Here is a 27,035-nt window from a genome sequence, read left to right as displayed (position 1 = left end):
TTAAAGAACTGCTTAAAAATAGTAAATTATTACAGTATTATTTTATAATATGAAATTGGATATAAAGTAGTGAAATCATTAAAAAAAATCTATAAATAGTTACATGAAATTCGACTGCTAAAAAGAATAAATGAAATTAAACTATACAGGAGGCCGCTAAATGTATTATACAATATTATACACAGGAACGCACATCATGTTAGACACAGAACGCGCATCGCGTATGAAACAAAATGGCTTCTAAATTCTCAATGTCGCAACTCTTTCTATCTATGGCTCTGTTCAAGGATACAAGGTAGCGCCCTCTATAGTTGCTACCTCTGTTTAATAACGAACGATAACGTTGCCTGGATACTGTCATTAGCTTAGCAAGGTCAACAGGCGGCTGATGAGGAATATTTGCTGTATATTATTTCATTTGATTGTGTCTGAAAATGGCTGACGCAAAAACAGATTCTATGTATGAAAGTGCACGTCTTAATCTTTTAGAAGTTATCGAAGAAAGGAACAGGGCATTGAATAAGGTTGTTTTATAGGGCCCCCCAGCAGGACATATTCATTCGCAGCACATTACATTCACTGTGCAGCACTAGGCTAGGCCCTAGTTCTAATAATAATAATAATAATAATAATAAAGTAAGAACTTATATAGCGCCATTTAAATCCATCCATTTAAATTATCAGTGGCGCTTCATGTTATTGTTGGAATAAGTGCGTAAAAATATAATTCTAGGCCACATTCATTCGGTTAGGCCTAGCTAGGCCCTACTACTACTACAGTACTATACTACTCTCTACTACTACTCTAGCTAGCTAGGCCTAGTAGTACCGTACTTGCGCGAATAAGTTACTCCCTAACCTGCATTAGTGACAAAGTTCTTTACTGCGCATGCTTATGACTGAGAAAAAATAGGTACTCTGAAGGGTACATGTAGCTATGACTGAATGTTGTTTTTGTGTTTATGTATACTATAGGCCCCTATGTCTTAATGTATTCCAATTGTTTATGTTGTTTTAACTTCAACCAAATAAAGGAGACTAATCTTATTGATTGTTGGTTATTATTGTTTAAGTTTCTGTGATGATGGTGAAGTCTGCTTTGGGGTGGTGAAAGGAAAACTTTTCATTTTTTGTTTATTAAATAAAATACAAATTTCCAAAGGTATTTCAAAAAAATAAATTTCTGATGTCTTTCTAACTTAAGGAACGATTTTTCTAAAAAAGTAATAATAATAATAAGAGTCACTGCTCACCAGTTCCCATGTTCCTCCCCGTTTAAATACGGTACCTGGCGCAAGTTAATGTATTTGTATTTTTTGGATAGAAATTTTTAAATAATTATGAATGTTTATTTGTACAAAAAAATAATTATTGAGAATGTTCATTTGTACAAAATTAAAAATCTTAAAATGTAAAAAAATTTAATTTCTTAACAAATAATTTCTTAAAATTGGATTCACGGTTCCTTACCTCGGAAAACCATTTCGATGACTTTGTAGCTACTTTCAGTAGGTACAAAATTCATGATTCGCACCATTTGGAAGACTGAATAACATGCAGAAGATTTTCTTCTTTGATGTAAAACTTAATAAAAAAAGCGGTTCATGAAATACAGATTTTTTAATATTTATTATATGAAAAAAAGGTAGATTGTTGGAATTAACAAATTTCATTGATGTTTGCCTCAAACTCTGTCCGAGAAAAAAATAAGTAAATAAAAAGTAATTCTTAAACAGCATTCCTCCGTACTGTACAGAACATAGCATACAGTGCTGGGGAAATGTATAGTCAAAGCAACAGCCTAATATGAATTAGTGGGTTTTAAATGTTTCATGATTTTAAAAATACATAAAATAATGCCGATATTATTATTTTTTAAATTATTTTCATAATTCTGTGTAATCTTTTCAATAATACCAATAACACTGCAACAGGAATAATTAGAAAAGAGTACTGTACAAACATTTTTTTGTTCTTTTGATTGAATGTTTTAAATTTGCATTTTAATTAATTAATTTAATTAATTTTAATTAATTAATTTAATTTAATAAGTGCCCCTCAATTTCCACTCAATTTTTATAATCGTCTTGTTTGAATAATAAGCACCCTGTTTGAATAAGCGCCCCTCAAAATGTGCAAAAAAAATAGTTTTTAAGCACACGTATGCATATTTGCTCAAGTATATTACTAATAGGCCTCTGAGTAGTACTACTATTATCCTACTAATAATATACTAGTCAAGGCCTAGGCATAATAAAGGACCCTACGTCTGGGCCAGGTACCAGTCTGATCATCTCTTAACTTATATACATTTATAATTATTTCTCTTCAGAAGTCACTATTGCATCGCTTGGTTTATGTTGCACAGCTTTCAGAGAATCTAAATGACAAGAATGATCTTGGTGGTAGGTATCTCAATCACAATTATATTTTACAATATACTGGCAATGAAAAGTGTCTATGAACATTATGAACATACTGTAGACAAAATTCTTGCAAGCCATAATGTGTTCTGTTTGTGATATTTCAATCTATTATCAACGGATCTTTATCAGACAATGACTGGTTTTCTAGTAGTAGTAGTAGTAGTAGTAGTGGTTTCCTGATGTAGTTGGTTGTAAATACTAGATAGATTGTTTGTATGCACCTTTCTGCTCTGTTCATAGATATTATCATGTTTTCTTATCCAGATACTGTACTCGCATGAATAAACGCCCCGTTTAAAGAAGTGCCCCTCCTAACATAAACATTTTCTCAAGTGCCCCGTTTGAATAAGCACATTAATCATTTTTTTAAATTATTGTTTCACAGCCCACTATGAAAAACAGTTAAAGAACTGGCAGAACCATCACCAAGGAGAAAGTGCTACAGGCTTGCTCTTAGCTTATCCAAACTACTTTGTACATCTCGTGGAGACATGCAGTGATGAGATCACTGCCATCATCAGAGATCTGAAGCAGATGACAGAGACAGAGAACAGTCCCATCAGCCACAGTAAGATCCTTGTGATATCTAGCAATGTACCCAGCAGGCTCTTCCAGCAGTGGAGCTTCCGAGTGCTCAACTTGCCTGCATCACGATTGGAGGAATATGAAACAAGTGAACCTATTGAGAAACTGGTATGTATGGCTTGTTATGATTTTGTCAAGTGACTATTGATAATCAATTATTTAATTGACCCAGAGTCAGGGGTCAAATGGTGTCCATTGTTCAGTGCACAATTGATAGGGAACTTTCGATTGCAAGATGACTGTAGGACGTGAAATGTAATCACGTCAGTAAAGAAGTCATCTGCGCATGCGAGAACCTTAAGTTCTCATTGTCACATGGATTCTAGAACGCAATTTGGCCTGAATCTTTGTTGTGCAGAGAACATATGATTGTCACAAATGAGTGAATCCGTTCTGGCGTCATGTCGATGTGCAAATCAAAAGCTCCCTATGGGCTGAACCATTCCTCCACAGTATCAACTGAGCATCTTTTTTGGAAAATCTCTCTTTTGTTTTTAGGTGCCTGAATGCTTGACTTTGATGTTAAAACTTGGAGCGTACCTTGCAAAGCAACCAAAGGTTTGTAAGATTCTTTTTTATGAAAAAAATATATTTATCGGTAATCTGACAATACAGTGTATGATCAATGAAATAATATTTAATTTTTAATTCACAATAATAAACATTTTAAAGTCCATTCATACAATGATACAGTTAAGTAATACAGTATGTACTGTACAAATATCACACCTAAGGAAACTCATCATATCTAACAAACAAATGTTATGATTAGGATAATTACTATATTTGAAACAATCCTGATAATTGTAGTGATGATGAGGGTGGTGGTTTTATTGTAGTGGGTGATCAAATTTATTTACTTTCATGAAGTGCCCTTTCAACAAAGGCTGGCTAGCCTACACTTTAGGCCTAGCCTAGAGCCTATCATCATTAAAAGTGCTATTTTAATACCTGATTGTTAGGCCTACCTCTGTCTCTTATACACATCTATATATATATAAACACAAACATAAAACATTAAAATAAAAAAAACTAAAACTAAAATTAAAACTGTAAAATCAGATGCATATTTTGAATACAAAGAAAAAATAATAGAAAATTTTGATAAATTATTCTTGTCAGATAACACAACGAAATATCATGGACTCGCTACATGAGAAGGTTCCCGATTTACTCATTCCACAAGGTAAGGGAAGTAATTTACTATTCCAGGCACTTGGATATGTTTTAACAAATTTTTATAAAGTGAAAAAAATTAGTATTTTGAAGAAAAAAAATAACAGCTTTTGTCACTAAAACAAGGTCTTGTAATCTTAAAAGCTCTGATGAGGGCAGTATAATAGAGGCATTAGAGTATATTGGCCCTAATGGCTGCCCATACACAAAAGATCTATTAATCAATCAGCAAAAAAGATCATCAATCAGCCAGGTATTCCTAGCGCTCCTCATCATCATAAAATTTTGTCTGATGCTGTTCCTTTTTATTGTATTATTTGACTTAAAGCCTCACATTATAATTGATCCGTATTTATTTTATTTATTGACTTTAAAAGTGTTGTCATTCATTCAAATTGCTGCAGATCTGATTGGTTTCTTACTTCGGTCAGATGACCTCTTGTCACCGCAAAGTTATCTGGAAAAGTATGACCGACCATTTGATATTGTCTTGGACAATGGTAGGACCATTTTTATCATTAATTGTCTACGTAAATAAATTTGTGGGTTGGTGGTTAAGATGCCAAATTTCCAATCCCAGAGTTCTGGGATAAAATCCTAACTAGTAACTCGCAGTCTAAGATTGAATAAAAACAAACTTGGTTTATAGGTCATCATACAATTGTGTGACCATGTCTTTGTTGTTAGATGAGAATGAAAATAATATAAAGATTAAAATGATTTATTAGTATGGATGTCCTTTAAAATTTTGCATTTTTATTTTAAAAAATATCAGTGTAAACCTGAGACATCTATATAAATATATTTATAAATATATTTATATAGTTTTCTTTTAATAAGTATAAACTAAATTTGCTTTCTTCCTCTTTGTGGCTTTTCCATAAACCCTTTTTCAATAACTGTTGTTATTAGGTCACCAGATCGTATTACATATCCATTCCATGTTTTCGTCCTCGGATTTTAATCATATTAATAGTTTAGAATTAAGGTTACCCTTAATAATAACAAGATAGTAATTTTGAGACAACCTTAACTTTCATCAATCTTTATACTGTAAGTTTGTATTAACTATAACTATACTGTAATTTTATTAACTATTTTTGTTTTGTCTTTCCTTGTTTTAGAATTGGTATGGCCTCTTCCAACAAGAAACTTTCCTATCAATTAAAAATAAATCCTATGAAATATTGTAGAATACTATTTATAAACTTTTTTTTTTGTATATTATCTGTGAACAGCTTTGAATATTAAAAGCTCATATCTTACAGTAAAACAGTGTCATGTTTGCTTTCACTACAGTAAATTATTCAAATTAGAGCATTTGGTACGGAGGTGCTCCCTTTCATCTTTTATTTATTTTATTTATTTATTCGACTTCACGCAGGCAAAAACACAATAAAATATCAATGAAATAAAAGATTTCCGGTGACAGGAAAAGGCCAACAGGTGAACAAATCACACCTCTGATAGCGAATTGCACAGACCAATATAAAATCGGGTATATAAAATTTTGAAATGTAACACTAAAATTAGTAAAAGTAACTCGAGGCATAAAACAAATTAAATAATAAAACAATCTGAAAGAGAAACTTTGAGGAATTGCACATTGCGGTCAGAAATTTAAATTGGGCGACATTTGGTGCAGGGACAGCATGACAGCCAGCTGCAAACATTAGAGAATTTACATTAAACTTGTTTAAAAAGAAATCGTGATAAAATAATTTAATACTTTGCTTAAAAGTGTGCATGGTTGGGCTGTTTCTAAAGGTAAGAGGCAGGGTATTCCACATGGGTACAATGCGGTTAAAATAGTTTGTGAGACTCAGTGTTGCATTTTCAATAATTAAATCATTGTCAGTTGACCTTGTGACCTGATAAGTCATTTCACTGAATCAAATAAAGTAAAAAAAGGTTAGATCTAAGTATTCTCTTCTGTATGATAAGGGCATAAGATTAAGTAACAAAAGTCTTTCATTGTAATTGCAATCTGGGTAATGCAATATAAATTTTGTTGCTTTTCGTTGGACTCCCTCCAAACGTTGCAAGTTGCGTTTGGAGGTGCCACTCGTTAAAGGGCTAGCACATTCTAAATCAGAACGAATTAAGGCGGTGTAAGGCGTTCTAGTGATATTGAATAAAGCTGCATATCCCACTGCACGCTTGACCATTCCCAGTTTGCGATTACATTTGGAAACAATATTTGATACATGATTGTCCCATTTTAAAACACTATTGATCTCAACACCAAGACCTTTGATACTACAAGTCGAATAATTTCTAAGTCGATCTAATTTTACATGCCAAATTGTTGGTGTTTTCCATTACTTAACAATCTGTAAGTTGAATTTTACCTAAGTTGAACAATATCTGAATGGCATTTTGGATTCGACTTAGGCACGTTCAACTGTAGTTCTACAGAGCAGTGCACCATTCATATTGTAATTGTATATAATGGGATTACGTTTCCGTGTAATGGTGATAATTTGACATTTGGTGAAAGCAAAGATCCCAGGTTTTGCTCCATTTGAATAAGGCATCAATGTCCTTCTGTAGATGCTTGCAGTCGTTAGCGCCATTGATATCCTTGATGCATCGTAGAGGTTGCGGTTTTCCTGTGCATTTGTTTATACTTGACCAGCTGTGGTATTTCTAGGTGTATTGACACTGGCGAAATGTGCTGTGATGGGAAAGTGAGAAGTCGAGCTAACTAGAATGATGGTGTTTTTGAGCATTGTTCAATAATTGTTCAATGGAGGGGGACAGGGTACACCCAAACCCGGCCTTTGCAAGCCCGTAGCCAGGGGGTTCATTGCATTCGAATGAACCCCCTTTTCATGAAGTGCCCTTCCAACAAAGGCTGGCTAGCCTACACTTTAGGCCTAGCCTGGAGCCTTATCATCATTATTTTAATACCTGATTGTTAGGCCTACCTAGTAACAAAAAATTAGGCCCCGAAACCTTGACTCAGAAATACCGGGATGGTGTCCGGCGGAGGATAGTTTCACCTGTGTATATATATATATATACTGTATATATGATAATAATACGCTACAACCAACCATACAAATTTGTCTCAGTTCTTTTTGTTATTGATTGTCTTAAGTGTATATTATGATACAACTTCCAAAGTGCTATATAAATAAAAAATAAAGAATAAACCATACTGGATTGTTAAATTACCAATACTGTAGTACTAAAGTAGTATTTTTCTTTTTTGTTTTTTTTTAATTTTCCCAACTCAAAAAATTACCTCTTTAATATATACTTTTTTTTTAATGTATGGCCTCTCAAATCAATTAAATAACACCTGTAAATGCTTTAGGATGCTGGACCCCCACCGGGGTTTTGGCCCTGGACCCCCCGGGGCCCTTGGCAGCCCCCCCTGGCCCCAGCCAATGGTGCTCGCAAGTGCCCTTTCAGTATCAAAAAGAACCCCCCTACCAAAATCCTGGCTACGGAGGTTGGAGCCACCGTTTCAAGAGACATGAGACCTACATAATCCTGTTTTCCCTGTGAACAAAAAAACATGTTTTGAATTATACTAGAATTATCTGTGCCTAAGATAGTTGAACTGCCAAACCAGGCTACCAAGCTGGTAATAACATCATTTTACTACCATGAAAACATACCCAATAAAATGCAGCACCTCACTATGAAAACATACCTAGCAAAACAAGTACAATATTAATTATACATGGTTTGAAAATTTGTCTATGCCTTTAGTCAAATTTCACAAAACAAACTTACATGACACAAGAACTTTTAAGATTTATAATTTTATTCACAATTATTAAAATGATTGGTTGAGATTATTTATCCCATATTTTTCATTCAATCCAAGATTCTACAAACACTAAATATCTGTGCACACTGTCAAATTTCATGTGACAAATAACTTTGTTTTGCCCATATTTGGGTGTAATATGTCATCATCATGCCCATATAAGGGACATTCACAAAAATTTGTTGCATAAATTTGATAGTATGGACATAGCTTAAGCTAGGTAAAAATATAAACAAGGACATTATCCGATGTTATCTGTCTCAATTTTCATTCTATACAAGAAGAAATCTAAATTAAATACACGAAGCTCGCTAAAACCATAAGATGAATATCATCTCTGTTACAAAACCCGAGTAAAGCTCTGTTCACTCTACCAATTTTTGTGACAAATTTGTGTGACTGTCCATATATGGGCATGATGATGACACATTACACCCAAATATGGGCATATCACAGTTATCACATAATGGACAAAGCTCTTGTACAAATTTTATACATTGTTTCTAAGTCCGGTGTTCATCTATAAGAATATTGGCAGATTTCTGAGGTCTTATCTAAATGGCCTTAAGTCTTAGCTTCAATTGTGTCATAGGATACTCTTTCTATGGAATAATTTTAAAAAACACAAAAGATTGCCATAAACTGATACGGGTAAGAGACTTCGCCAGTCCTACGTAAAAGATAATACTTTTATAACCAATGACAGTATTTTTGGTGTCTTGTGATGGTACATGGCATCATCAGGGATGATTCAAATCCACCAATGGAGTGGCAATAGTCAGGTCAGCTGACATGTCCAAAGAGTGAGAAGTGGGAGGAACCCTCTGGGAATGATAGCTGATATCTAAATTATAGCGGATATTGAGCTGATATGTTTAATGATTAATATGACAACATTTTAAAAACCACCTCCAAAAGTATTCATTCTCCAAAATTGTTTTTTAAACAAAAAATGGAAAATACTGCCCCGCCCTTATATACCATTTGTATTACTGTATTTTTAAACATTGCACACTTGGCCTAACTTTTTATTGCATTATCGCAGTTAATTAGCTTATTCTCAAAATTAGGTTTGTAAAAAATTCCAAATATATAAATATAAAGCATCCTTTATATGCATAGAGTACCACAGTCGTGTCGTCACAACACTAGGTGGCGACCTCTGGACGTTGGTTATCGTCAATTATGCCTGAATGACTTTATAATCTTAATGGTTTAGAATTGGCTTTCTGGAACAGGCATTTTAAAACCTAATAATTTACCATCAAAATGTACTAAAACACAAAAAGCTCGCATTACTTTAGTTATCGAACACACATTTAATCATCAATTAACATTTACAAATAAAAATTAAGATACAACTTCTTAATAATTACGTTAGAAATTAGGATCAATGGTTTGTCAGTGGAGAAAATGGTGTCTGTTGAACGCATTTTGTGTCGCCAATAGCAACAGAGTAGTATCACGCGGTATCGTGACGTAACACTGTAGTACTCTATACAAATATATCGTTCATTTGTGATTCGATGACTAGAAATATTTGTTTAAATTTGAGAAAAGTGGCCCTTGGTTCAGATCCCTATGGAACTTGTTTAGATCCCTGTCAGCTGGTTTCTGGAGCCCAACACTGGTTATAAGGCTGAATCCCAATCTTACATGGAATACACATTTATCTCCTCACTTCCAGGTTTGTATGAACTATGGAAAGTGAAATTGATCAACACCATGTTGTGATGCACTATTAAATAATGTATATGAGATGCAAAGTTATCTTTTTCACTATCAAGTATACAAGTTTAGTGTATTACTAGTGAATAAACTGTTATGGCATATATAGCGTAATAAATACGCTATATACAGTATGCACCCAAAATTTTAAAAAAAAACAGCGTATGCCAGCATTTTAGAGAAATTTTTGATACGTCGGTATACGCTGACTAAATCGTCATGATGTGACAGGGCCATTACTCCCAAGCTTATGTTACTGTGTGAAGCATTTAAATTACCAATCTGGGATAAACTTATGAACAGGTTCTTCCTCAATATAGTAAATTACCTCCTTACATTACGTTACTGTGTAAAGCATTTGATGTACCACTCTGGCATAAAGTGATGCACTGGGTCTTCTTCAATGGTGTAAGTTATCTCGTCGCTACCAGGCTTGCGTTCAAACAAGTAAACCACCCTACGAAGAAACCAAACAGTATAATTTTGAATTTATACGTAGCACACCACAGGCCCCAAAAAGTTTGGAATGATGAGAAAAAAAAAATACAAAAAAAAATCAATCAAAATATTATTATTACGACAAATAAAATTTAATTAAACTCACCTTGGGTCATCCCTTGTTACTTGGGATTTCACATAGTTCAAAAAATAATCGCAGAAATTCACACACACCGAGGCACTCCAACTCCTCTCCTAAATGAACATAAGTCAACTTTAAGCCCTGAACTGACTATTAAAAAAGGCGAAATGCCTAAATAATTATATGGTCATGGCATGGCGTTTTTTTCTCAATGAAAATTTTACTGTGTGCACAGGGCCAGATCACTGATCTCTACTATAATAGCTGGATTGCTCATTGGCTGGTTTTAGTGAGGCCACCGACGCCATGTTGGGAGGCCTAAGTGACGCATCATTTTAGACAAGTTTCTTTTGGCATTTGTTTAAATTATTGTTAAAAATAACGATTCTTGCAAAACTTTTTAATAATAAATTTGAATTTATAGTAATGATTATTATCATCTATCTAATTGATGTGACTTTTTATGCAGTTTAAGAAAGCGCAAGTGAAGTTATTTGTATTGTTAGGGATCGACGTCACTATCACAACACGACTTCGCTCGCGCTTTTGAAAACTGCATAAACAGTCACGTCTAGTGGTTAGATGGTTTGAAAAAAATTCCTACGTTAAACTTAAATTTATTATTGAAAAACCTATGAGCAATCTAGCTATTATAGTAGAGATCAGTGGGCCAGATCCATACTTTCAGCGTATGTGGGTCCTTAGGACATTAGTGTAGTAACGTCCCTACCCCAGAATGCATAGTTAGGGTTGTGGTATGCAGGTCATCAGGACTTTAGTGGAGTGACGCCCCTACCCCAGAATGAGTAGTTTGGTTATGTTTCTTTGATTTTGTTGAGAGAGCCTTACTTTACATTATGTACAGTACCAATAAATTTCCTTTTGGATGTAATAAAATATATTGTATCATAACGTATAAGATAGTAAGTCTGTCTTACTAGTACTGAATCTGCAATAGTCTATCTTAGTTTGTTGACTGACAATCACTATTTTTTTTTTTTTAATACATTTGTTTTACCTGTCTAGCAATCTCAGGCATTCTGAATGTGCTGAATCTCTCCAACTGAAGCACGTTGCCCTCATCATCACGAAAACCACCAATAACCGTTGGAATACCAATTAGAAAAGATTGTGCCCACCATTTTAATAGTTTATACCTGTGATAAAAATAAAAAACAGGTTTGGTTTAGTCCCTATAATAATAATGAGGACAACCAAGGTGTCAGCGATGACCATGTTTACATCAGCTGAAGACTACACCGATAATTATTTAACAACAATGACAGGGGCGGCGCTAGTAGGGGTCATGATGAATGAATTTGGAGAAGATTTTGATCGGTTGAGCCAAGGTGACATGTTTGTGTGTACTGTATGGGCAGACGAGTTCAGATATGTATACAGAAGCCATGCTATTTAATGATTGTAGGTAAACAGTAGAATTTTGTAAATGATCCTATGCCAGATGGGAAGCCAATGTGGTTCTTTAAGTAGTGGTGTGATGTGGTCCAGTTCCTTTGTGAGAGTGAAAAGCAGCATTTTGGGCCAGCTGCAGTCTTGAATTGTCCCTTGAAGATAGACCGTACAAATCATGACCAAGTGTTACATTCAACAGCAAGGACAAAAATCCCTAATCACAAGCTGATATGATATATGGAGTAATAAGGTCAATGGTATTGTAATGTATATGGTTAGGTTCACACTAGAACCTTAGTATCTACATCGGGAGCTAACCGTTAGCCCTAACCGTTAGCACACGTGTCAGGACACTCAATTGGTTAGCCCTAACCATGAAGTGCCTAACCAGAAAGTGGATACGCTAATGGTTAGCGAGCGCTATCGGTTAGCAAGTTCAGCGTGTTTCTATCATTAACCAATCAGATGTACAATTTTCAAATTTCGGTTTCCTATCGGCCAGTGATCCCACCATCACCTTCTTCATATCCGGATCAAGGATTTTCTTGTATGAACGCAAGTGTTTATCTAGATAATGCTAACCGTTTGATGGTGTGTGTGAACACAGCCAATGTCACTAACAAAATAAATGCAAAAAACTCAAATTATTCTTACCTATGAAAGTTCCTTTTATTGTTTGGTGCATAGAGAATTCTGTTTGTTTTTAATTCGATGTAATTTGCTGGAGGTCGCAGGTTAGGGTCATTGACACAGCAGTCGACCTCTCCACTGTATATCAACGAATGTTTATTCAAACGAGTGCGGATAACACTACAATAAGCCTCAGAGTTGTTTACTGGAACATTAGTGTTTGGTTCTTGCCGACCATCCACTGTAAAGAGAAAACGGTTCTTAAATGTGGTATCGGTGTCCGCCATTTAATTATTAAGTTACTTGAAGGATTACTTATAAATATTAAATTGTATGAACAAAAATCATATTATGTTTGTCTATACATTTCCATTTGCTCTATTCAAAATTTAGCCAAAAATTACGAATTCTTGAATAAATTCTGTAAAATGTGCCACGTTGGAAGGTACCAAGTATTCATGATGATAATGATTTACAAAAAATTGTTTAATATTTTTTAAATTTAATTAAACCATATTATGTTTGTCTATACATTTCCATTTGCTCTATTCAAAATTTAGCCAAAAATTACGAATTCTTGAATAAATTCTGTAAAATGTGCCACGTTGGAAGGTACCAAGTATTCATGATGATAATGATTTACAAAAATTGTTTAATATTTTTTTAATTTAATTTGTTAAAATTATTAATGCATAATATATAGCATTGTGCTTTTTCAAAAAAAAAAAAAAATTGTGTCCAAAAAAATTCAATAGGAATGATATTTTCCCCCAAACCTTGTGACGCATGGTCCCACATGGAAGAATTAAGGTTAATAGCTAATGCCTTAGAAAAGTGATGATTGTTCAGTACAATATATTATAATCCTAGAATTTACCTAATCATGAATATTCGAAAGCCTTAGAAAGGAATGAAATAAAGAGGGCACTAAGCACGAGTCTCGCATTTCCTAAAACACACAAGAGTATTCCGGAAAATTGGGACAGCCTCCAGCACTCCTGGAAGCTAGCAAAGAATCTCTAGGAAAATAACCAACCTCTCGCAAATTAATATTTGCATGTTATCACTGTTTTATTATCAATTGTCTCACAGATGTAAGTGGTGATGAGTACCACTATGTTCAGCAAAAACATAGAATTAAGTGCATTAATAGCTCAGTTAACCAGATCTCCCAAAAGTGACTTCTTCCAAATGGCACTGCTAAAGCTTCTAATTCATAATACTGTATTGTGACAGGGTTGTAATAGAAAACTAAGGGAGGGTGATAGACATTGTAAGTGTGGGTGGGTGGTAACATTGGTAAACTCTAAATAATGAAAATCTAAAGAGTGGATTATACGGATGGAAAAGTGGGTTGATAAGTGTGGGTGGAGGGTCATGATATTAGCTTTAGACTGGGTGGAAAACTTCAAAGGCTAGGTGGCCCTGCCCACCTCCGCCCTTGCTGTGAAGATTTAATCATCATCATCTAAAAAGTAGAGTACAAAAAGTACATTGCATACCACTTGTCATATACTGCTCAAACTTGTACCCCCAGTACGTCATTTCTTTCTCCCTATCTGACATGTTCTTCCTCCGTGCTTCATTCTCTTTCGTTTCAACCTCGCTGATATAATATGTGCCGTGAAAAAGTGTAACAGCCATCATCCAGCCCTCTCGTTGCTCATACGGTGTACATAATATTTTGGTTATATGTCCTCTCCAAGCAATAAAATCTGTATTCAAACTTTTGAAAACAAAAAGTAGAAAAATCAATGTAAATTGTCATTTCCTTCCATCTTAAATCTTGCAACGTGATGCTTGTAATTAATTATATCTTGTTATAGATTGGATGTGTAGCCCAAGTTTAACTATACAGACTTCAACGTATCACCCTCAAGTGTGGAAATAGCACACTTTAAATGATTATGATGCATACATACAGTATATAATTGTCTAATTTATTGCAATGCCCTAAAAAATTAGCATTTGAGTTTCTGTATTGAAATTTAATTTAATTTTATTTTATTTCAGTTCACATCCAACAGCGGGGAGCCCGTCACTTATAGAATAGAATAAAATAAAAGAAACAATAAAGAACTATCAATTACAATACAATACACACAAAAAAAACAATAAAAAATCTATAAATATAACTTTGTTTTACGTTTGAACGTTCAAAAATAATCATAATAAATGTTAATAGAACTACAGTATCTTTACCAACAAGCAAATTATATAATTTTGGCAAATCGAACAATAAATTTTGTAGCATTATAATAAAGAAAATTGAACATTAAAATTAAAGAAGGAATAACAGAATTACGACATCAATGTTTTAACTGACTTATAAGTCTATAAACTACATTAGGGCAAATTATTATTAAAAAAATCAAGGTAGGTAGGTAGGTAATTAAGTATTATACAGATATATAATTGGTTCATTTCATTATACTCTCTTCTATTTTAATTATTTTTGGGTGCCCATAATCTTAAAAACTTTATAAATACCTTCGCAGCTTAGGAGATCCATTTTCATCTACTTCCTTGGGATCCAACTGAAAATGCTTCTTCATTCCCAGAATCCATTGCATTAAGTTATTCAGTCTTTCTTTTACATCGTCGTCACGCTTCTCAAAAACATCAAATCCATGTTGCAAATCAAACCGGACACTTATTTCCCTTGTATCATATAGATACTTCAGCATACGTGTATCCAAGTACAGCTTACGGTCTCTATCCAAGGAAAAACAACCAACTTCCATTGGCTGACGGAAAAAAGGGAATTTCCCATTAAATCTAGAAATTGGTTGGATTTGAAGAATATCTGACGATAACATATTTTCGGCACATTCACTTTTCCCAGGATTACTTTCATTTGATGGTTCAGATCTACTTTCAAGTTCCCGGTTTTTACTACCTCCTGACGTACTAGTGTCTAATTGCTTAAAATTGTGTTGTGATTTCAAATCGTTGGTAACAGGTTTATTTTTGCTGGATATCTCATCAATAGAACGCTTCATCTTGTTGTTTGTGCTTCAAGGATCTTCTGGATACAATGAGGAAGACTACGTCAGTACCATCATTTGATACTTCAAGGTAATTCAAGCCTTTGACTACCTAAAGGTAGAAAAATTATAATTATATTTCACTATGGATTTAAACAATAATATTACACAATCTGATGTTCTATATGCTGATTAATCGTATTTAAGCATTTGATAATCTGGCGAGTGATTGGAAATTATCAATACTATAATTGTGGCAAAGACAAGCCAAACCAGTCACTCTTTGCAAAAATTGATTTTTAGTTATTATGCAAATTTAAAAATGAAAGCTATAAAACAGTAAAAGAGTAATTTAAATTTGACATTCCTTATGAAGTTACAAGCATTTAAGCATACAGCTGTTTAAAGAAGAATGTTTGAGAAATCGGCCTTCAAAGTTAATGATTTCGGGCATTTCTCAGGCAGAAACCATCACTGAATCGTTAAAAGTTGTTTTTTAACATTTAAAATGGGGAAAATAACAGCATATCGTGATGTATAGATATAAATGTTAGTTTAGTGCAATAAAATAGATTTCAAAAATGTTGACATTTCAGCATGTCTTGGCTATTAGTATTATCTGTAACATGATTTGCAACGAGTTACTGGTTTGGCTTGTCTCTGTCACAATTAACATAATAAAAATATGTCGCTGCTACTTGGGTTTCACAAAAATTTCAAAAAATCTTTAAAAAATTCCTTATTGTCGTGGATGTTGGACAATACAATAGTTCTTGGATCTATTTTTTTCATGGTATATCTCTGTTTTGTAGTCAACCAAATATCTGTAGCAACAACTGCCTCTATACAGCTGCAATATTAACCATGATGATTGCATTTTTCTTGGCGCCAGGGATTTGTGGGCCCTCTACTACTTCGCTCCTCCTAAACCTGGCGAAAAATTGTTAACGCCACTGTTGAAACCCATCATCAATATCCCCCTCGCGTTGTGCAAATCGTGGCGCCATCACTGTTTATGAAACTTGTTGGGTAGGGTTTTGGCCACAACACAATTAAAAAAAGTTTTGATATTAAAGCTCCACAAATCAAATGATACCTCAACTCAGATTTGTGTAAAAAAATTGTTGGAACAATATGCACAGTAGTAATAGATTGACACACCACTGTCTAGTAACCTAGGCAGGCCTGCCTAGAGAAGGCCTAGGCCTAGACTTTCATTCTGATCGTGTAAAAAATAGGCCTGGCTGGGCCGGACACCTACTATCACTAAGCCCCTTCCATAATAACCCATTGGCTACGCCTAGAGAGCAAAGGAGGGCCCGTCTCGGTAGGTTGGCAGCAAGGCCTACCTAGGCCTAAAACAATATTGTATATCTTGGTTAATCCTAAGGAAGAGCAGCGGCTAATTAACAATCAAAAGACCAACAAATATTATTACACCTGCTTCATAAATTGTAATATATTTAGTTCTCTGCAGACTAAGAAATATCTAGACCTAGCTAGCCCTACCAACCATAATAATGTATGATGATGTAGTTCACTCCTCAACCTTTGTCATCCACATGGCTGCTGCCTGGTCACGGTTGGTTGAGCACCAGTTGAAGATAGATTGATTAGATGCTTTTTTTTTTTTTTTTTTTTGAATAATGAAATTTTAGTGTGAAAGTTTTTGTTCACCGAGTTTTCAGTGCAAGAAAACACCTGTTGGGGAACAAACGTTTTCTTCGAGTGACCCAATTCCCTCTTTATGACACTGCTTTCCATCGGGCCTTATTCGATTTGAAGGAGAAAAAAAATGAGGCTCTAGAGTAGGCGTTCATTCGAGATGTATTTATTTGTTTATTTGAATAAATACGGTACAGTATTTGTTTTAGCACTTTAAGAAAAAAAAAAGAAGACTAATATAATATGGTATATTGAATCGTATTCTTTATTTTTTTTAATGAACTTTATAGTATTTCTTTAAATGATCCAAATGACGACACTATAAATACTCCCATTGATATAGTAGTTACATTATACAATGTTTTCATTAAAAATATACTGTCAAGTTGAGATAATGAACATATTATAAATAGTGGCGTATATAGGAGTCTAGAAATGGAGGTGCTGATGGGGGAGGGGTGCGCTAAGGTGAAGTGGGAGGGGTTGATGACCAGTTGAGGGGCGCTAATTTCCAAAATAAGGTGATTTTATGGGATTTTTAACTACTTGACCGTGTTTGGGGGGGGGCTCGACGGGGGAAGGGAGTAATTTCTTGGGAGGTTCCCCCCACCCCGTGCATCCCCCACCCTATATATGCCACTGATTATAAAGACATTAAAATTCACACACTTGGCTATAGCTGTAATGACAGGATTTTTAAAGTACAAAATTCTGTACCGGCATAAATAAATCAGCAATTTTGTTTATCTATTTACCATTTGATGTTACACATTAAAAACTTATTTGATTTTATAACAAGCTACATGTCTACAATTCTTAAGATTATCAGTTCCTTAATTTCAATTCAACATATTGCTTTATATCTTTTTTTTTCCTTTTCTTTTTTTTGAAAAATATGAACTTCAGCCAACATTACATTATATTGAAAATTCATGAACTTGTAAATCATAATCAAAGCAACATTAAAACATCGCAATAACTGACTCTTGAAACATTACATTTAAATATTTGTTAATGTGAACTACACATCATGTCATGAGCTTGCATCTGGCATGGAACTTCTCTTGCACATAAAGGATCGAGTCACTCAATGCAAGCCTTCGTCTCTTGCGTGACATATTACATGTGAAAATGTTGACGAATCGTTATTTAGCATCATTTATACAATAATTTGCATGTTTTTAGAAAAGATTGGGACTGCTCACCACCTCCCAAATGTGAACACAGCAGTTACTTTTTTAAAAATTACTAATGTAAAAAAAAAAGAAAAGAAGGTTTACAGTTAGCACCTTTCTAACATTATATATATTTAAATGTTAACTAATATGACTCTGTATTTACTGAAAATTCTATGTATATTATTTGCGGGCACAGATTAACCCGTCATGCAGAGCTAACATTTCTGCTCAAATAGGACAATACTTTGCTAATATATCTATTGTGTAATAGTTATACATCAAAGTATTCCCAATTGCTTGTATCAATTTATAGATAGGCAGTGGCTATTGTTACACCCATCTTAAACTGGATTGGATGTTGCTGACCTAAGCTACTCCATACATACAAATAACATCCAATCGGCTTTAAAAATTGGTTTAAAACTGGTGTAACTTTATAGCCACTGCCGAATAAATATTGACAATGACATACAACGTAATTATGTAGTATATAAATAATAGTTCTCATTTTTCTCTAAAGAATAAAGCTACAGATACAGTACATTAAAAAAAATATTTGTTTTAAATACAGGATATATACATTATATTACCTCATACATAGATTCTAGGCATCCGATTGGTTAAGAAGCGAGCAATAGAAAGTACTATTAACCTAAAAGATTAGGGAGGTGGTATGGTGCAGCGATTTCCATTCAGGTTGTGAAACTAGTTGTCAAGGGTTCGAACCACACGCTGACCATTCTCAGCCGGCTATGCTTAGTTACTCCAGCTTGCACTGTCGACAAGTTTTGAAGTGGCTCACGCTATGTTTCAGCCCCAGGTGCGAGTATTTCATGGCTTACAAATTAAATAAATATTGTGTGGCTGCCTCTCATCAACATTGATGGTAACATCAGGCCTAATTATAAACTAAGATATACAAATCGCCCTGTTGTGCGATGTGCAATCTCTAGGCCATGTTGCTATGTAATTTATAACAGGAACAAATGATAAAGGAGATGCGAACTCCACAACGCAGAGAGAGATTGGCCCTTTCATCGCCTAGGCCTGTAAATAAGCCTAAGCCTACTTGGTGTGTACTATTTTCATTACTTTCTTTGGTCTCATAGAATCTATGAATGGGGTATATAAAATATCAATACTTTGTCATAGAAACTTGTTTTGTTTCACTGCAGCAAACAAAGAAAAAGAAAAAAGAAAATACCAATCAAATCATGTAACAACACACATTAAATCATGGATCACATAATACAACCACTCAAATTCTAAAAAGCCCACATACCACATGAAAAAAAAAAAATATATATATTCTAAGAAAATCTTAGCTTAACTATGGCATAAATTTTAAAATTATGATATATTCTATATTTCTATGAAATTAAAATATATATACTGTATTATGTTTTGAAACTGAAGTTTTTGTATAACTGTAGATCTCATCTGCTGTTACATATATAAAAGGAGAGTAAAATAATGGTGAACCTCAAACTGAAGATAAAAGTGTCATTGTCACTCACATTGGTTTTGCAACACATGGCATCTCCAGATATACCTATTGGCACCCCACCCCTTCACCCTGGAAGACCACCCATTGGAGACCAGTTAACTGCACTATATGAATGGGCCACCCTGTTGAAAATATGAAATGAAATGATGATGATTATAATAGTTATGATTATGATAACAATGATGATGCTGACGATGACAATGATAATAAAGATTATGTTGATGATAGCTGCATAAACAGTAGATAGCAATTGTAAACTTAGCATAGTACCAGGCATGGAGTAATCATAATTTGTAATCAATTGTAATCATTACATTTTTTAATAATGTAGTGTAATGTGGTTTGATTTATATTGTGCTTCATACTGAAGTCTTAAAGCACTCAAAGGGTGAGGACTAGCTCACACAGTACTTTCTTCTCCCCTAAGGGTCTCCTTGTGTCTGAGCTACCCAGTAAACCAGCAGTCCCAAAATCTGTTTGATGTAACAGTATCATTGTAGAAATGAATATATAATTTTTATTATATGTGATTTTGGTCAAACTTCAAAATGGAAATGTAATTGTCATTGCAATTTAAATTGAAAAAATCAAATCGTAATTGTAATGGGGAAAAAGTAATTATAATTGTAACTGGAAGAAAAGAACTGCATTTCGTAATTGATTACATTTTCACTGCAATTGACTCCATGCCTGCACATTACAATAACTTATACCTTGCAAATACTGTACATTTTCTTATACCTTACATGGTATAATGGTATAAACTTGTACATAAAACTTACAAATTGTAAACTTAAAACTTAAACCATACCATAGAGGGATTCGGCGATGTTTGTTTACAGACGGTCACGTGAGATAACTTGGGTATACATAATAAAACATTACAGTGCAATAGCATAGGAAAAGATAATGTTGTGGTGTCGAAAACAACCACCCACTTTTAACGTAAGAAATAAGTGGCTAGGAAAGGCAATAGGATTGTTAAAAATATTGTTTATTTGCTTATCCTAGCATTCTCCTAGAATTGTATGCTTTGAAATTTTAAGTAATCCTTAATTAACTTTAGCTAACCCTAACATCACAGCGTAGTTCGCAGGTCGCGGACCATCATGGATACCTAACCATGCCGTACATGTGCAGGGGCCTAGGCCTTAACATTTGTCAAAAAATCTGAATGTTTTTGGCCAGTATCCTTTACAGTGTTAGCAAACAATTAAGGCAAAATTCTCAAGTATATTTTCCAATCCATTTGGTATAGTTTACTGGGAATTATGATGATTTTTACAGCAATAACAGGGTACGGCTGCAATAGCAATCTCCATGTAGGACACTGCTGTGACAATCCATTGTTTATATCCAACATCCCAAGTTACGTCATGTGACTCCCATCGCCGAACCCCTCTAAACTCTAACTTTGAACTTATTAGGTATTTGTAACAATAATTCTGTATTAGCTATCTATCCTCACCATAGTTCCAGAAGTTGTATCAAACCTGAAGCAAATGAAAACATAATTAATTTTTGAGAGATAAAAATTATAAAAATATCATAATATTAAAATAATCATTATATCAAAAAAAATTAAATAATACTTAAATTTTTTTTGACATATAAAATTATGTTGAAAGACAATACAGTGGTGATTCCAGTGATTTGAAATAGCAGGGGCCCAGGGAGGTCTTTTCACAGAAGAGGGTGATCTATACCAGGTAGCTCCACCATGATTGGGGCTGCGGTAAGAAAATTTATGATTATGGCACCTCTAGATGGCTGGAAATCGCACTCTCAGACTTAAATCTGAATATAACTTTTAGTTTTTTCTCCATTTTTGATAATATTGAAAGTTTTGGGGGAGGGGATAGACAAAAGTATTGAAACAGTGACCAAAGGTTCTCCACAGTTTAGCGAACACACAGTAGCTACCACCAGTTTACATGCAAGGGAATGTGCAAGAAAACTTACTTGGACACTGAGCCACTTCCAAGAATCTCCTGTATATGATATTGCATTCCTAGTGTTTTAGTTGCTTTCAGATCTCTTGTTTCCAATTCCTGGATAACACCAAAATAATACTTGCTAAACATAGAAGAAACACTACTTAAAACGTGCAGCTTAAACTTATTTTTGTATTATTAATAAACCTTGGGTATAACCCCACCTTTTAGTTTATACTCAATTTTATGTACACTATTAGCCTTTCCTTGGGCAAAATCCATGGAGGGGGTATGACTTACAAATATTCTCAGAAAGAACACCAAATATTGGGTTTGAATTAATCAAACAGTGACATAAAATTTCCATTTATTAGCTCCACCCCCCCAAAAAAACTTGGCCCAATTTTGAGTTCAATGGGGGTGGGACTACGGTATCAGTTTGAGCGAAAAAATCTTTGTTAAAATAATCAAAGTTCAGTTCAGCATGCCTTAGCCCTAAGAGAGCCATAGGCGTTTCTCTGGAAAGCCAATCTGTATAATCAACTTATACATTATGAGAAATTAAAGGCGGTGGGCCTAGCCTTTGTCCATCCAAGACCTCTTTGCAAAGCAGCAAAATTTTCTCCTCCCTATAGAGGGGGCCAGCTCGGTTTTATTGTGCCAACCATCCCGCCAGTCACAGAGATACGGTTTCTTGTCTGCATTTTTTAGAAGTTAGTTGGGACTGACTAACCCCAGACAACCTGCCTGCTCTGCCTAGATATAGTTTAACATCACACACAGGATCACACACGAATCTAATGGATACAAAGCATTCAAACATACCATAGTTTATATATATCATACTTATATAGTTGACTTACCCTTAGAAGAATTTGCTTGTACTTGGAATTTCGTATTGTCCTAAGAATTGCATCTCGCCCTTGAAAAATACAAAAAGTCAACAACAAAATCTTCAAATAAACATTTACAATCAATCAATAATCAACAAGCACCAATATAGCACCAATATAAACGGCAGAATAATGCAATGTTCTGTGGCGCTATAACAACGCATTACTTAGATTGCAGATTGCACATTAACTACCAATGTTTATTAACAATGCTTGTAAGTTTATGAAAAAAATAAATAAATAAACAATTTACATGTGTGTCAAAAAAGTTGAGACAGAAATGAGAAAGAGATGAGATTTTGATCTCTCGATGAGAATGTACGTTAATACCTAGGTTTTTATGTCTCCACCTGCCTATACTCAAGGAGGTGCTTGTTTGATGATCTAAGGCGGCAAGGAGTAGATTTATGTTGGAGGAGATTAGAGATGTATTTTGGGGCAAGACCATTGAGTGCCTTACATGTTATAAGCAAAATCTTAAAATAGCATGGAAACTTTATGTATAGGCAGAAGTAGTATAGCATACATTTTACAACATATCATGTAGAAAAGAAAACATAATCTTTCTTTCCCATTGTGTGATAAAGATCGTTTTAAACAGAAAAAAAATAATAAAGTAAACGAACGAATGAAAGAATTTGCTATAATTAAAGAATTAATATTAACATTCATTTTATTTGGTTCAACATTTTAGAGATACTAAAGTAACAAAGTAGAATAAAAAAAAAATATCGATAGACATTCATCGTATTGAGATTACCTTTTGTGAAATGGCGAATGAAGTAACCAGCTCCTGGTACGGCAATCCACCAACTTCCAACATCTCGTACATTTAAAACTCCACCATTAACCAACTCTCTAAAACAAAACCATATTAAAAAAAACAGATAAAACAAAACAAATTTCACTGTTCACTTGTTTGATCAATTACAATATTAGTATTCTTGATTAAATTAGTCAGTGTACAGGCTTTGAGAGATGTTGCATGACAATACTAATTACATTATAATCCTGAAAACAATAATAACAAAAGAAAAAATAATAAAATACAGTAGTTTGTAACAAGTCAAACAATCCTTTTATATCCTGGATGGTGTCTGGTAGGGGATAGTTTATTGCTATAGTAGTTAAGTTTATAAATAGTTAAGTCAAGCAATCCTTGTATGTCCTGGCACCGAAACCTTGACTCAAATATACCGGGATGATATGTGGTGGGAGATAGTTTATCATCATAGTGCAAAGCGCCTAGTGCGACCTTTGACCCCTGTGGATGCTATTATAATAACAATTATCTATTGTGCATTGCATTGTGCTTAATTCCTATAGATTGATCTGAAATAAAAGTGAACGAAAGAACAAAATAATAATAGGGGAAAGAAACAATGTGCAAGTTGTTTTATAGCAGGAGATTGTTCTGGCAGCGCCAGAAGGCCTGAGGATTAAGCCCTCATCAACAGTCAAACATGTCAAGCTGCTGTCAATTAGAAATTTGATAAATGCAGTTCTTTTCATACTGATGTATAACTGTATGTATAATAAACATAAAAAAAAAACCACCAGAAATTATCATTTCTTACGTAATCTCTTCATCCTTAAATTCTAGATGATCTACCAACATCCGCTTGTCAACACTAACACTGTTGGTTTTCTCTACGATACTGCTTAGGAATCTCTTAACAACGGGCCTATCTGGTAATTGCTTGTTCACGTGCTCCACGTAGTCCTTGGTGAAGACGATGCTAAACTCATCTGGACCAGTTCCCAATTTCAGCAGTTTGATCTCCTTGCTGTCTCTAAGCTCATTCTGGGGAAGGGGAAAAATAAGCAAAGATAATAAAACACAAGTGTGGAAAGAATTTTTTTTTAAATACTTTGTAGTTATTTTTTGTCACCACTTCATATGAACATTTTATTTATTATTACAGTATTAATTATTATTATTACTAATATATATTTAATGTTTCTTTAAATGTGAATGGGTGATGCCACTAGAACTGACAATTTCTGTTCAAAATGTTGTTTCTTTTTAACTTACTTTTATCGTTTGTATTTGACTGTAAAACACCGGACTCCTCCACATACACTTAGTGATAAGACATTTTAAGGGTGGGTGATAACATTGGTAAACACTAAATAAGAGCAGATTTTAAGGACGTAAAAGTGGGTTGATAAGGGTAGTTGGAGAGCCATGAACATAGCTTTAGAAACTTCAAGGCTGAGTGGTCCCACCTGCCTCCACCAACCATAACTACATCCCTGCATCATAATCATCATTTCAATTAGAAAAAAAAGAAAAGTATTATTAAACATAATCTATTACCACTTGCTTGTCAACATGCGTTCTATTCTTGATAACGTTGTAAAGTTGGTGCTTAATGATAATAGGCGGTATCCGTCTATCCAAAGCCTCTACGTTGATAAGAGACCGGAGGTACATTAATGCTGCCTGGCAGTCTGTAGGCACTGCTGAACCTAAAGGCAGACATTGAAAGATAACAATCATCACTTATTTATTTTATTTTATTTATTCATCAAATTTAATAAAATTAATTAATTAATTAATTAATTAAATTTAATTAATTAATTAAATTAAATTAAATAAATTTAATTAATTAAATTAAATAAATTGAATTAATTAAATCAATTAATCAATTTAATTAATAAATTAAATTAACTGCCTGGCAGTCTGTAGGCACTGCTGAAACTAAAGGCAGACATTGAAAGATAACAATCATTTATTTATTTTATTTTATTTTATTTATTCATCAAATTTAATAAAATTAATTAATTAATTAAATTTAATTAAATTAATAAATTAAATTACATAAATTGAATTAATTAAATTAAATTATTTGAATTAATTAAATTAAATAATCAATTTAATTAATAAATTTAATTAATTAAATAAATTAAATAATTTAATTAATTTAACTAATTTAATTAACTTAATTTAATTATTTAATTATTTATTTATTTAATGCGGTTATTTATATACCGCATTTCTTTGCGGATATGAAGTGCTTCTGTCCCAGGCCATTGGGTACCCATTTATACTTCTGGGTGGAGATATGCAATGCAGATAAAGTACCTTGCTCAAGGGCAAGCAAAATGCACGGTGGAGGGATTGAAACGGTGACATCATGGTTGAGAAACTAAAAGAATCCCCTAGTAATAAAAATATTTAACCCGAATAATTGATGCCATAGATGGATGAACTTATAATATATTAAAAAGTTACTAAAAAAAATCTAAAATATAAAAAACACAATGACTACCACTACTTGGCTTTTTGATAACAACATAAAAATAGATCAAAATAAAGTACCTTACTCAAGGGCACATGCAAAATGCTGAAAATATGATAGATAATTCAACAAATCAGCAGATTACAGTAATTGTTGTGTCTTGCATTTTTAGCAGACAAAGCATGGTTTGGAAGGGTACACAATGGTTTACTGTAATTAAGTGGTTCTAACATGTGTGATTTAACAATGCACATTTTATTAATTCAAAAAAACATTTTTTTTTAAAGCAGCACAGCTGTGCATAATGGTTTCACTATTAAAGGACATTTAACAGTATACTGTACTGTACATGTAAATCAACAATTAAAATCACACATTAATCATCATTATGCTTTCCATCTGCACAGCAACATTATTATTGAATTCAAGTCATAGTTCCAAAGCTTTCATGTCTTAATTCTTTCTCAATTCTAGGGCATATATCAATAATGGCTAAATTAGCTCAATCGCACAACATCCACTACAATGAAGGCTGACCTCAATTGGATGCTGCCCTCAAGAATAAAGCAATGAGCTTCTGGCTGCCATTGTTGCATACAAAAACATGGAAACTCTAAATATGGATATATTTTCAGATAATATTGTGGTAAATTGGAGATGTGTGTGTGTGTTTTATGCACTTTCAGTGCTTGGCGCATAGGTTGTGGCTTGGACTCCCAAACTTGAGGTCAGGGGTTCGGAACTCTCACTGTGCAAGTCGCTTGTGTCCTTGGGCAAGGCACTTTATCTACGTTTGTCTCTCTCTACCCAGGAGTATAAATGGGTACCCAGTGGTTTACTACTGGGGAGGAAAAGAAGCGGCGTGGAAAGGAAATGGCCACCCTACCACACAATACCGAGGCTTAGTATAATGGGCTCACAGCTCATTCCCCTATGTTCAGTAATGAACACGGGACTACCTTTACCTTTTTTTATTATAAGACTGAAAAAAGGGGTTGACTAGCTGATGTCTATTCAAGAGTTGTACAAACTAGGCCTAAGCATAACCTTTTCTCACCAGCCCTGCCAGTGTCAATCAACCGTAATCATACCTGAATCTTCTTCTCCCCAGTCCTCAGAGGTTTGCTGCTGAATCTTTGGTTTCTTTCTAGTTTTGAACACGTCAGGAATTTTAGCTCTTTTCATTTTGCTTATTTTTACAGCTTCGGATTCATCTTACTAAAAATGCACAAAAAATATTAAACTCAAAACAACATGGTATAAAGGCAGACCTACACCTAAGTTATAAGGCCCTAAATGGCCCT

The 27,035-nt window shown here is 33.9% G+C and overlaps 3 protein-coding genes across 5 annotated transcripts; 1 reads left to right on the top strand and 2 right to left on the bottom strand.

Annotated features, from left to right (window-relative positions):
* Nucleotides 1-331: 331 nt before the first annotated feature.
* Nucleotides 332-5,460, top strand: LOC117110005 (testis-expressed protein 47-like). The gene is made up of 7 exons (XM_033252544.1): nucleotides 332-524; nucleotides 2,333-2,405; nucleotides 2,812-3,119; nucleotides 3,510-3,569; nucleotides 4,134-4,197; nucleotides 4,592-4,687; nucleotides 5,312-5,460. The coding sequence occupies exons 1-7, from the start codon at nucleotides 435-437 to the stop codon at nucleotides 5,353-5,355; spliced, it is 735 nt and encodes a 244-aa protein (XP_033108435.1). The 5' UTR covers nucleotides 332-434; the 3' UTR covers nucleotides 5,356-5,460.
* A 3,886-nt stretch (nucleotides 5,461-9,346) lies between these two features.
* On the bottom strand, nucleotides 9,347-16,834 carry LOC117110008 (decapping and exoribonuclease protein-like). 3 transcript variants are annotated; one of them, XM_033252547.1, is made up of 7 exons: nucleotides 16,819-16,834; nucleotides 14,813-15,421; nucleotides 13,825-14,048; nucleotides 12,347-12,563; nucleotides 11,298-11,436; nucleotides 10,304-10,392; nucleotides 9,347-10,156 (listed from the first exon to the last, which is right to left on the bottom strand). In XM_033252547.1, exons 2-7 carry the CDS (start codon nucleotides 15,322-15,324, stop codon nucleotides 10,042-10,044), a joined length of 1,296 nt encoding a protein of 431 aa, XP_033108438.1. In that variant the 5' UTR covers nucleotides 15,325-15,421; nucleotides 16,819-16,834; the 3' UTR covers nucleotides 9,347-10,041. The 3 variants fall into 3 exon arrangements, with proteins under 3 accessions (XP_033108438.1, XP_033108439.1, XP_033108437.1); XM_033252548.1 differs by having other exon boundaries at nucleotides 16,823-16,834; XM_033252546.1 differs by having other exon boundaries at nucleotides 16,750-16,820.
* Nucleotides 16,835-17,226: 392 nt separating this feature from the next.
* On the bottom strand, nucleotides 17,227-27,035 carry LOC117110009 (serine/threonine-protein kinase 19-like). The gene is made up of 7 exons (XM_033252549.1): nucleotides 26,823-27,035; nucleotides 24,807-24,958; nucleotides 24,064-24,290; nucleotides 23,247-23,344; nucleotides 22,457-22,515; nucleotides 21,622-21,710; nucleotides 17,227-21,152 (listed from the first exon to the last, which is right to left on the bottom strand). The coding sequence occupies exons 1-7, from the start codon at nucleotides 26,914-26,916 to the stop codon at nucleotides 21,110-21,112; spliced, it is 762 nt and encodes a 253-aa protein (XP_033108440.1). The 5' UTR covers nucleotides 26,917-27,035; the 3' UTR covers nucleotides 17,227-21,109.

This window comes from Anneissia japonica, unplaced genomic scaffold (assembly GCF_011630105.1).
Source record: "Anneissia japonica isolate Jap-2015-1 unplaced genomic scaffold, ASM1163010v1 scaffold4031_len268452_cov156, whole genome shotgun sequence".
Lineage (NCBI taxonomy): Eukaryota > Metazoa > Echinodermata > Crinoidea > Comatulida > Comatulidae > Anneissia > Anneissia japonica.
This window is presented reverse-complemented; position numbering and strand designations above follow the sequence as displayed.

What these genes read in the sequence shown, in the direction of transcription:
- LOC117110008 (XM_033252547.1), bottom strand. Translation starts at nt 15,324, where the DNA reads ATGAAGCGTTCTATTGATGAGATATCCAGCAAAAATAAACCTGTTACC. An exon ending in GGATCTCCTAAGCTGCGAAG is followed by an intron (nt 14,049 to 14,812) that starts GTATTTATAAAG and finishes TGTTTTCAAAAG; the next exon opens with TTTGAATACAGATTTTATTG. An exon ending in AATAAAAGGAACTTTCATAG is followed by an intron (nt 11,437 to 12,346) that starts GTAAGAATAATT and finishes TTTTTATCACAG; the next exon opens with GTATAAACTATTAAAATGGT.
- LOC117110005 (XM_033252544.1), top strand. Translation starts at nt 435, where the DNA reads ATGGCTGACGCAAAAACAGATTCTATGTATGAAAGTGCACGTCTTAAT. An exon ending in ACCTTGCAAAGCAACCAAAG is followed by an intron (nt 3,570 to 4,133) that starts GTTTGTAAGATT and finishes TATTCTTGTCAG; the next exon opens with ATAACACAACGAAATATCAT. An exon ending in TGATATTGTCTTGGACAATG is followed by an intron (nt 4,688 to 5,311) that starts GTAGGACCATTT and finishes TCCTTGTTTTAG; the next exon opens with AATTGGTATGGCCTCTTCCA.
- LOC117110009 (XM_033252549.1), bottom strand. Translation starts at nt 26,916, where the DNA reads ATGAAAAGAGCTAAAATTCCTGACGTGTTCAAAACTAGAAAGAAACCA. An exon ending in CTGGGGAGAAGAAGATTCAG is followed by an intron (nt 24,959 to 26,822) that starts GTATGATTACGG and finishes GTCTGCCTTTAG; the next exon opens with GTTCAGCAGTGCCTACAGAC. An exon ending in GGAAGTGGCTCAGTGTCCAA is followed by an intron (nt 21,153 to 21,621) that starts GTAAGTTTTCTT and finishes CATTTGCTTCAG; the next exon opens with GTTTGATACAACTTCTGGAA.